Below are 12,131 nucleotides of genomic sequence, written 5' to 3' on the forward strand. Positions count from 1 at the left end.
TAACATGTTTTCATCAAAATGAAATTACAGGATGTTATTTATGTAGTTTGATCATTTTCCTGGACTGATGTTTAGTACATTATGTAGTTTGATCATTTTCCTGGACTGATGTACTAAACATCAGTCCAGGAAAATGATCAAACTACATAAATAACATCCTGTAATTTCATTTTGATGAAAACATGTTATCTTGATAAGACTGAAAATCAACACCAATGAGTTGACTGATGAATATTATCACATAATTAATTCATAAAATATAAATGATTAACCGCAACATGTAAGTGTTAAAAAAAACCACATGATTTGTGCTTGTTCTATTTTTAAACAAAGAAAACAATCTGAAGTTGTCTTTATTTTTAAGTTATCATGCCGTGATTTGACCAGTCCGGCCCACTTGGGAGTAGATTTTCCTCCACCTAAAATGGGTTTGACACCCCTGACGTAGAGAAAAGAGGTGGGTACCTACCACTCATAACGCATGAATATACGGAGAGGGAGAGGGTGTAGTTCACGGAAGAAGGAAGGCCGGGTACGAAGGCGGAGGACGGGGATCCGGGCCGTTTTCACGAAACCACCCACCGTCCAGGAAGGGCGGCGCCAAGCGGAGGCTCAGCCTCAACAGAAATAACGGACAGCACTCCAGCCGCTCCCCCACACGGACGTTGGGCGCCGGCAGCCGCGTCGTGTGCCTCTTCGGCCGGGTAAACGGTCCATAGACGGGACAAATTAGCGCTTGTCAGGTCGGTATCCACAGCGTTGGCAGTGTATCACCGTGAAGGCCCACCCACTTCCATGTAAGCATCAGGACAACACCCTCCTCCTCCGCCGCTTCGTCCAGCGCCAGACGCCGCGCGACACGTCGTCGCCGTCCGTCCGCCTTCGAAGACAACCCGCCGCCTGGACTATTGTCCCTATTTCTCGTTTTTTAATGCGTTTTTCAGTGTAATTCACACAAAAAAGGGGAAGATACGCTGGGGTCGCTGTGGCTTTTGTGGGCGGACGCGCTCCTCCCACTTATTCAGATTGGACGAGCGGGGGTTTGGCGTGCGAGGGTCGAGATGGGAGTTGTATTTTGCTGAGGCCTCGCCTCCTCTGCCGCCATTGGGTGAGCCGGACTACACTTCCCATGGTGCATTGCGCCCGCGCCCTTGTTAGTGGTAGTCATGTTGGTGTGAGAGAGGGAAAAGGGCGGTGACTGTCATGTTTGGCTTTATACGAAGGCGTGTTTCAACTGGAGTACTACACATTAGTTACTAGCATTATTCATAGCGGGCCCCCTTATCAGTTTCACTTTGATCGGTTTTCCACTGAAAATTCAAAGCATGTGGCCATTTTCAAAACCAATGCAATATATAATGTTTTTTGGTCTTGGGTAGGAATGTCCGATAATGGCTTTTTTGCCGATATTGTCCAACTCTTAATTACCGATATACACAGTTGTGGAATTAACACATTATTATGCCTAATTTGGACAACCAGGTATGGTGAAGATAAGGTCCTTTTTAAAAAATAAAAATAAAAAATACAATAAAATAAGATACATAAATTAAATACATTTTCTTGAATAAAAAAGTAAGTAAAACAATATAAAAACAGTTACATAGAAACTAGTAATGAATGAAAATTAGTAAAATTAAGTGTTAAAGGTTAGTACTATTAGTGGACCAGCAGCACGCACAATCATGTGTGCTTACGGACTGTATCCCTTGCAGACTGTATTGATATATAATGTAGGAACCAGAATATTAATAACAGAAAGAAACAACCCTTTTGTGTGAATGAGTGTAAATGGGGGAGGGAGGTTTTTGGGGTTGATGCACTAATTGTAAGTGTATCTCGTGTTTTTTATGTTCATTCATTCCTTTTCATGTTTATTTCGAATATGTAGACAAAACAAAAACAACAAATTTTGAAAAAAAACAACAAAAAAGCCATTCAAGAATGAATAACAAAAACAATAATAATAATAATAACAATAGTAATAATAAAAAGCAAAAGAAACAAGAAATGAAAATAAACATTAATGTAAACATATCCGAAAAGGAGTGAGAAGTAAAAACGTATGTACTCCCACCCCCTCTTATTACTTACTGTATGTTTAATAATAATAATAATAATAGTATATGAAAATGTTATGTCATATAAATACATATATATATATATATATATATATATATATATATATATATATATATATATATATATATATATATATATATATAATATATATATATAATATATATATATATATATATAGATCTATCTATCTATCTATCTATCTATCTATCTATCTATCTATCTATCTATCTATCTATCTATCTATATATATATATATATATATATATATATATATATATATATATATATATATATATATATATATATATCTACAACACACATTTAACAAGTAACTATGAATGTGACACAACAGCGTGTATACATAGTATACATATACATACACATACAAACCTACTGACTCTTAGTGCAGTTCACTATATCCTGTGAACAATATATTTTTGTACATTCTTTTAAAAACATTGATGCTTGGACTTTGCTTGTGTACTTCGCTCAGATTGTTCCACAACTTGACACCTGTGATGGAAATGCGAAAACTTTTCATGGTGGAATTAATAATAAAATCATGGTTGATTTAATAATAAAAATTTAAAAAAAGACACCGATAATAAAAAAAACGATACCGATAATTTCCGATATTGCATTTTGAAGCATTTATCGGCCGATAATATCTACAGGCCGATATTATCGGACATCTCTAGTCTTGGGGATGCAGAAGGGTCTCAATAATAAAAAAAAAAAAGTTAAATATAAATCGTTTTTTAATTTTATTATTCAACACTTGATTCACAAGATCACAGATGTCAAACTCTAGGTCCCGGTGCTAGATCTCACTTAATTTTAAGAGGCCCTCTAAAGCTTGGAATGATTGTCTTTTCTTACTAAATGTATTCAGCTTTCCATTTTTACTAGAGATAATATCGGCAGGCCGATAAATGCTTTAAAACAGGGGTCCCCAAACTACGGACCGCGGGCCAGATATGGCCCGCCAGCGTCCAAAATCCGGCCCGCGGGTAGTCCAGAGTAAAAAAAAATAAAAAAAATTACTTTTTTAAATCTGTCCTTTCCAGCCCATCCATCAATCCATTTTCTACCGCTTGTTACTCTTGGGGTCTCCTAGTTGCTCAGGCAAATCATATTGTCTAAAAATGCATTTTTCCATCGATAACGTGTCGACATCACGCTCGCGGCAAGTGCAATTAGTCAATTAGTGCAAGAGGGAAAAAAATGACGGAAACATAAAATAGACTCGGTGCAGAGTTTTTAAACATCAAGGGACACATGACTTTTTTTGTTCAATGTAAGGAAAAGGCAATTTGTCTAATCTGCAATGATAATTTAATTTAATGATAATTTACAAAGGACCTTATCTTCACCATACCTGGTTGTCCAAATTAGGCATAATAATGTGTTAATTCCATGACTGTATATATCGGTATCGGTTGATAACGGTATCGTAATTAAGAGTTGGATAATATCGGATATCGGCAAAAAGCCATTATCGGACATCCCTACTTGGAATGATTGTCTTTTCTTATACTAAATGTATTCAGCTTTCCATTTTTACAGAAAAAAAAATGTCATGCAAGCCATTTCATATTTATTCAACTTAATCTACATTCCAAACATTAGTTTTTTTGTTAAAATCAAAATAAGTGCTTAAATATTAGCTTGACTCATGATTTTAAAGCAAGTCATCCATTAAATTGTGCACTGTAAAAATTATTTTTATGGTAAAAAACTGGTAGCTTAGTCCCTAAAATTTCCCTAAAACGGCATTATCGTTTTTCTGTTTACAATAGTACAAGAGAGTTAGATTTTACAGTTAAAACTATGGTACTGTTTTTCCATTTTCCGAATATGCCGTAATTAAAATATGTACATTTTCCAGTAAAAATATTGGCATCTAAGCTGTCATTTCTTTACTGTAAAATGTACAGATTTTTTTTTTACTACGTATGTAATAATATACAGTACAGGCCAAAAGTTTAGACGCACCTTCTCATTCAATGCATTTTCTTTATTTTCATGACTATTTACATTGTAGATTGTCACATCAAAGCTATGAATGAACACATGTGGAGTTATGTACTTAACAAAAAATATTGCATATTTTGCACTTTTGACAAAAAGAGCATAAAGAGATAAACTTTATATTGACAGACCTGAAGTTGATGTAAAGCACAGGTGTCAAACTCAAGGCTCAGATGTGGGCCACCACTTCATTTTATCTGGCCCTCGAAAGCCTGGAAATAATATTTATCAATAAAGTACTGTAACTTTTCTTACTATATGTATTCTTTCTATTTTGGGAGAAAAAATATATATGTACTCGCAAATTATTTTAACTTGAATATTGTCTAATTATGCAAAAATATATGATCAAACATTTCAAACCATTTTTTAAATAGAAATAAATACTAATAATGATTTCAAAGCAAGTTATCCTTTAAATTGTGCAATGTAAAAGTAGCAATAGATGTCATGGTAAAATTGTGACATTTACTGTGGTTTTTACAGCATTTTTCTCTAAATGAACAAAACAGTACTTTTTTTTTTTTTTTACTGTAATAAACTGTGGTGATGTTTTGGCATTTACAGTAATACACCGAAAAATCTACAGTTGTTTATTTGCAGTAAAAAATAAAAAAAAATTATTATTACACTATTTTTTAATGCATTTTATTAGATGTTTTTTAAAACTAAAAAGACAAAAAAATATGGTATGTTGCAATAATTTCACCTCAAAATGTAGCGTATATTACTGTAAATGGAAAAACAGTATTGCTGTTTTTATGATTAAAAAAAAAGGCAGCTCAGGTGCCAAAATTTTACTGTAAAATTGCATTTTTTTATTTACAGTAAAAAAACAAATGTACATTTTACAGTAAAATTCTGGCAACTGAGCTGCCTTTTTTTTCTTTTCTTCTTTTTTTTTTTTTTACCATAAAAACAGCAGTACTGTTTTTATTGCAATTTACCATATTTAAAAAAAAAAAAAAATCTAATAAATTGCATTTAAAAAATGGTGTAATAATAGTATTCACTGTTAGAAGCGGCCCTCAGTGAAATCGACTTTGACACCTGTGATGTAGAGGTTTAAGCGATGACAAAAAAAAATAAAAACAATTGAACATGTGTATGACTGAGACTAGGGATGTCCGATAATGGCTTTTTGCCGATATTCCGATATTGTCCAACTCTTTAATTACCGATACCGATATCAACCGATACCGATATCAACCGATATATGCAGTCGTGGAATTAACACATTATTATGCCTAATTTGGACAACCAGGTATGGTGAAGATAAGGTACTTTTAAAAAAAAATTAAAAAATAAAATAAGATAAATAAATTAAAAACATTTTCTTGAATAAAAAAGAAAATACAACAATATAAAAACAGTTACATAGAAACTAGTAATAAATGAAAATTAGTAAAATTAACTGTTAAAGGTTAGTACTATTAGTGGACCAGCAGCACGCACAATCATGTGTGCTTACGGACTGTATCCCTTGCAGACTGTATTGATATATATTGATATATAATGTAGGAACCAGAATATTAATAACAGAAAGAAACAACCCTTTTGTTTGAATGAGTGTGAATGGGGGAGGGAGGTTTTTTGGGTTGGTGCACTAATTGTAAGTGTATCTTGTGTTTTTTATGTTGATTTAATAAAAAAACAAAAACAAAAAAAACCCCGATACCGATAATAAAAAAAACCGATACCGATAATTTCCGATATTACATTTTAACGCATATATCGGCCGATAATATCGGCAGGCCGATATTATCGGACATCCCTAAAAAAATATATTATTATTATTACACGATTTTTTTATGCATTTTATTAGATGTTTTTTAAAACTAAAAAGTCAAAAAAATATGGTATGTTGCAATAATTTCACCTCAAAATGTAGCGTATATTACTGTAAATGGAAAAACAGTATTGCTGTTTTTATGGTAAAAAAAAAAAAAAGGCAGCTCAGGTGCCAAAATTTTACTGTAAAATTGCATTTTTTTATTTACAGTAAAAAAACAAATGTACATTTTACAGTAAAATTCTGGCAACTGAGCTGCCTTTTTTCCTTTTTTTTTTTTTTTTTTTTTACCATAAAAACAGCAGTACTGTTTTTCCATTTACAGTAATATACACTACATTTTGAGCTGAAGTTATTGCAATTTACCATTTTTTTATTTTATTTTAAATCTAATAAATTGCATTTAAAAAATGGTGTAATAATAGTATTCTCTGTTAGAAGCGGCCCTCAGTGAAATCGACTTTGACACCTGTGATGTAGAGGTTTAAGCGATGACAAAAAAATAATAAAATAATTGAACATGTGTATGACTGAGACTAGGGATGTCCGATAATGGCTTTTTGCCGATATTCCGATATTGTCCAACTCTTTAATTACCGATACCGATATCAACCGATACCGATATCAACTGATATATGCAGTCGTGGAATTAACACATTATTATGCCTAATTTGGACAACCAGGTATGGTGAAGATAAGGTACTTTTTAAAAAAATTAGTAAAATAAGATAAATAAATTAAAAACATTTTCTTGAATAAAAAAGAAAATACAACAATATAAAAACAGTTACATAGAAACTAGTAATAAATGAAAATTAGTCAAATGAACTGTTAAAGGTTAGTACTATTAGTGGAGCAGCAGCACGCACAATCATGTGTGCTTACGGACTGTATCCCTTGCAGACTGTATTGATATATATTGATATATAATGTAGGAACCAGAATATTGATAACAGAAAGAAATGGGGGGAGTGAGGTTTTTTGGGTTGGTGCACTAATTGTAAGTGTATTTTGTGTTTTTATGTTGATTTAATTAAAAAAAACAACAAAAAAAAAGATACAGATAATAAAAAAAAAAACGATACCGATAATTTCCGATATTACATTTTAACGCATTTATCGGCCGATAATATCGGCAGGCCGATATTATCGGACATCCCTAATTATTACACCATTTTTAATGCATTTTATTAGATGTTTTTTAAGACTAAAAAGTCAAAAAAATATGGTATGTTGCAATAATTTCACCTCAAAATGTAGTGTATATTACTGTAAATGGAAAAACAGTATTGCTGTTTTTTTGGTAAAAAAAAAAAAAAAAAAAAAGGCAGCTCAGGTGCCAAAATTTTACTGTAAAATTGCATTTTTTTATTTACAGTAAAAAAAACAAATGTACATTTTAAAGTAAAATTCTGGCAACTGAGCTGCCTTTTTTTCCTTTTTTTTTTTTTTTTTTTAACCATAAAAACAGCAGTACTGTTTTTCCATTTACAGTAATATACACTACATTTTGAGCTGAAATTATTGCAATTTACCATATTTAAAAATAAAAAATAAATCTAATAAATTGCATTTAAAAAATGGTGTAATAATAGTATTCACTGTGAAATCGACTTTGACACCTGTGATGTAGAGGTTTAAGCGATGACAAAAAAAAAAAAAAAAATTGAACATGTGTAAGACTGAGACTAGGGATGTCCGATAATGGCTTTTTGCCGATATTCCGATATTGTCCAACTCTTTAATTACCGATTCCGATATCAACCGATACCGATATCAACCGATATATGCAGTCGTGGAATTAACACATTATTATGCCTAATTTGGACAACCAGGTATGGTGAAGATAAGGCACTTTTTTAAAAAATTAGTAAAATAAGATAAATAAATTAAAAACATTTTCTTGAATAAAAAAGAAAATACAACAATATAAAAACAGTTACATAGAAACTAGTAATAAATGAAAATTAGTAAAATTAACTGTTAAAGGTTAGTACTATTAGTGGACCAGCAGCACGCACAATCACGTGTGCTTACGGACTGTATCCCTTGCAGACTGTATTGATATATATTGATATATAATGTAGGAACCAGAATATTAATAACAGAAAGAAACAACCCTTTTGTGTGAATGAGTGTAAATGGGGGAGGGAGGTTTTTTGGGTTGGTGCACTAATTGTAAGTGTATCTTGTGTTTTTTATGTTGATTTAATAAAAAAAAAAAAACCGATACCGATAATAAAAAAACCGATACCGATAATTTCCGATATTACATTTTAACGCATATATCGACATCCCTAAAAAAAATATATTATTATTATTATTACACGATTTTTTTATGCATTTTATTAGATGTTTTTTAAAACTAAAAAGTCAAAAAAATATGGTATGTTGCAATAATTTCACCTCAAAATGTAGCGTATATTACTGTAAATGGAAAAACAGTATTGCTGTTTTTATGGTAAAAAAAAAAAAAAAAGGCAGCTCAGGTGCCAAAGTTTTACTGTAAAATTTCATTTTTTTTATTTACAGTAAAAAAAACAAATGTACATTCTACAGTAAAATTCTGGCAACTGAGCTGCCTTTTTTCCTTTTTTTTTTTTTTTTTTTTTTTTACCATAAAAACAGCAGTACTGTTTTTCCATTTACAGTAATATACACTACATTTTGAGCTGAAATTATTGCAATTTACCGTATTTTTTTTTTTACATTTTAGTTTAAAAAAAAATCTAATAAATTGCATTTAAAAAATGGTGTAATAATAGTATTCACTGTTAGAAGCGGCCCTCAGTGAAATCGACTTTGACACCTGTGATGTAGAGGTTTAAGCGATGACAAAAAAAATAAAAACATTTTTAACATGTGTATGACTGAGACCTTTCTGGGTCCCTTGGACCAAACTTGAAGGTATCCCTAAAAAAATAAAAAATAAATGAAAATGAAAAATATCTAATATCATGCTTGGATTTTTCACTGTGCGGCCCTCAGTGGAAAAAGTTTGGACACCCTTGATCTAAACTGTCCTCTTTCAAAAAAACGGAAGTGAGTTCCACTTTGAACGGCTTGCTAGTATTTGCCTTTTCAGTCACACAAGAGTTCCGCCCCCCTGGGCCGCATGCAGGGCGTTGCTAGGCAACGAGGCTCGGCCCTCAGAAGGGGCGTGGCACATGCCACATTTGCTCTTTGTTTTTGTTGCACGGCCTTTTATAAGCAAACCGAAACGCACCAACCATACAGATAGGCGAGTTTGCCAACGTAATGACTTATTCAGGTTCTTCATCTGTAAATTCAAAGTTGATATTCCCACCGTGACGCAACACGTCAGGGAGAATGTGGTGATCATGCAGTACACCACTAGGTGGCGCCATATACAAAGCATTTAGTTGCCATTGACCTTAATTTAACCGCCCTTGTAATCAATAAGTCATTGGAAAATAAAAAGTGGTCCACTCGATACGCAACCCTGTTGTATAATTGTTGTTATTGTTTTGTTATTCAGAATGAATAAGGTGTCAGGGTTCCAATAGTGGCAACTAAGTATACAGTTTATATTCAAATGGAATGGTAAAGTAAAATGTAGGTATATCGATCCGATACCAAGTAGTTACAGGGTCATACGTTGGTCATATTCAAAGTCCTCATGTGTCCAGGGACGTATTTCCTGACTTTATAAACATAATATGAATTTTTAAAAAAGGAACAAAGATTTTGTGATGCTAAATTATAATATATTGCAAAAACAATAACAGTGCAATACTTTTTCATAACATGGTCACTACTGCCTAGTTTCTCTTGTTATATTCTTATTTTACTGTTATATTTTTATTCTCATTGTTGCTTTTTATTTTTATTCTTATTGTAATATGTTTCTATTTTGTTTCCATTTATACACCCATTGTTTACTTTTTACTAGGGATGTCCGATAATGGCTTTTTGCCGATATCCGATATGCCGATATTGTCCAACTCTTTAATTACCGATACCGATTTCAACCGATATATACAGTCGTGGAATTAACACATTATTATGCCTAATTTGGACAACCGGGTATGGTGAAGATAAGGTACTTTTTAAAAAAATGAATCAAATAAAATAAGATAAATAAATTAAAAACATTTTCTTGAATAAAAAAGAAAGTAAAACAATATAAAAACAGTTACATAGAAACTAGTAATTAATGAAAATTAGTAAAATTAACTGTTAAAGGTTAGTACAATTAGTGGACCAGTAGCACGCACAATCTTGTGTGCTTACGGACTGTATCCCTTGCAGACTGTATTGATATATATTGATATATAATGTAGGAACCAGAATATTAATAACAGAAAGAAACAACAATTTTGTGTGAATGAGTGTAAATGGGGGAGGGAGGTTTTTTGGGTTGGTGCACTAATTGTAAGTGTATCTTGTGTTTTTTATGTGGATTTAATAAAAAACAAACAAACAAAAAACGATACTGATAATAAAAAAACCGATACCGATAATTTCCGATATTACATTTTAACGCATTTATCGGCCGATAATATCGGCAGACCCGATATTATCGGACATCTCTACTTTTTACTTTTTAAATTCGATCTCAAATTCTATACACTGCTGCTAGAATTTTAATTTTCCTGAGGGAACTCTCCTGAAGGAATCAAAAAAGTACTATCTATCTAAAAAATATCAATGTAATCATAGTAGTATTGACTAGATACGCTCTTGTACTTGGTATCATTACAGTGGATGTCAGGTATAGATCCACCAATGGCGTTTGTTTACATTTTAATGCCGGTGAGCTATTGTATCCTCCTACGGTGTGTAGTGAAGCATGTTTAGCTATTCCTCGTCCTGCAGTGATAATGATACTTGTAAGAAATGTAATTTATTTGTCGCCATGGAGACGAGGATTAGTGATTAGCTAAAACACTGCAGACTGCGGATGGACATTAGCCGCTAGCTAGCTAGCCATGTCTTAAAGCACCTCTTCCTGAGGGTGTTTCAGTGTTATAACTTCACTTTTATCTTTACTTTTTAGGCCAAAATGTGTCCATTCTCCCTTTTCTGTCTACACACTGTGTCTGCTTGTAAGTACTATGTGTGCGTGCGCTGCCAAACATGCTCCTCTCCTCGTTAAACCAGCAATGACACGACGTGAGGACGACGGGTGGGGGCAGACTGGTACTTTTTAGAGGCGGTATAGTACCGAATATGATTCATTAGTATCGGGGTACTATACCAATACCGGTATGCCGTACAACCCTTACATGTGTATATATATAATATATTAACAAAAAAATATATATTTTTTTTACATAAGCTACAAAAAAAATATTTAAATTTTACTCTAAAAACTGGCAGCTCAGTCACCAGAATTTTACAGTAAAAACAGTGTGGTTTTTTTACAGCATATAAAACAATTTAATAGATGGAATGGAATGGAAAAACAATACCACGGTTTTTAGCGGTAAAATTCATGCAACAGAGCTGCCAGTTTGTTTGTTTTTACCGTAAAATCTTGTTGTTTTAAGGGTTTAAAAAAAATAATGTTTTAGTGTTTTACTGTATATGGAAAAAAACAGTACCAAAGTTGATTTTACGGTATAAAACTCAGTCGGCGGAATTTAGCCGTGAAATCTATTGTCAATTTTACAGTCTACAATTTGATTTATCATTTGTTTTGAAATCATAAGTCAAGCAGATATTCAAGTACAGTATTTATCTGTATTTGAACAAAAAAATATTTTTTGGATTACATGATAATATACAGATATTATTTTGATTTTGATAATATTGAATTTTAAAAAGATATGCAATTGCTTGCAGTACATGATTTTTAATGTCAAAAAGGGAAATAAATATATTTAGTAAGAAAAGATTAAGCATTTTTTTAACGCATATTAATTCCAGGCTTTCGCAGGCCACATAAAATAAAGTGGCCGGCCATATTTGGCCCCCGGGCCTTGAGTTTGACACCTGTGCCGTAGGTGTTTGGTTTTTATTAATTTATTTCGTCACAACTTCATCCAAGAGCCCCTGCAAATCCTCCCCAGAACAAAAAAATACAAATTTCTGTCATCCCCAAAAATCCAGAAACGTCAAAGCAGCTGACACCAGAGGTGTCCCGATACAATACCGATTTTGGAGCCTTTGTCGATACCAAAATCAGTCTGATACGATATCAGCAGGAATCTACATACTTTTATTATTTAGCAGCGTGGAATGTTAGAAAAGAATAAGTCTT

The 12,131-nt window shown here is 32.5% G+C and overlaps 2 protein-coding genes across 4 annotated transcripts in view; one reads left to right on the plus strand and one right to left on the minus strand.

The window, feature by feature from the left end:
* Window positions 1–982, minus strand: part of LOC133635959 (transcription factor Sp4-like) — a 36,011-nt gene extending 35,029 nt beyond the window's left edge. For both annotated transcript variants that reach the window (XM_062029476.1, XM_062029475.1), the window contains exon 1: window positions 470–982. In XM_062029476.1, coding sequence (XP_061885460.1) covers window positions 470–476 — 7 coding nt within the window. In that variant the 5' untranslated portion in view covers window positions 477–982. The remainder of the gene's footprint in view (window positions 1–469) is intronic.
* The window catches only part of LOC133635961 (transcription factor Sp8-like), a 75,149-nt gene that overhangs the window by 15,949 nt on the left and 47,069 nt on the right, over window positions 1–12,131 (plus strand). The window contains exon 1 of one of the 2 annotated variants that reach the window (XM_062029479.1): window positions 476–797. The exons of the other annotated variant lie outside the window; for it this stretch is intronic. The gene's annotated coding sequence lies outside the window, so the exon portion shown is untranslated. Of the gene's footprint in view, window positions 1–475; window positions 798–12,131 lie in introns of those variants that run through there. 2 annotated transcript variants of the gene reach the window in all.

This window comes from Entelurus aequoreus, linkage group LG20 (assembly GCF_033978785.1).
Source record: "Entelurus aequoreus isolate RoL-2023_Sb linkage group LG20, RoL_Eaeq_v1.1, whole genome shotgun sequence".
In the NCBI taxonomy this organism is placed as follows: Eukaryota; Metazoa; Chordata; class Actinopteri; order Syngnathiformes; family Syngnathidae; genus Entelurus; species Entelurus aequoreus.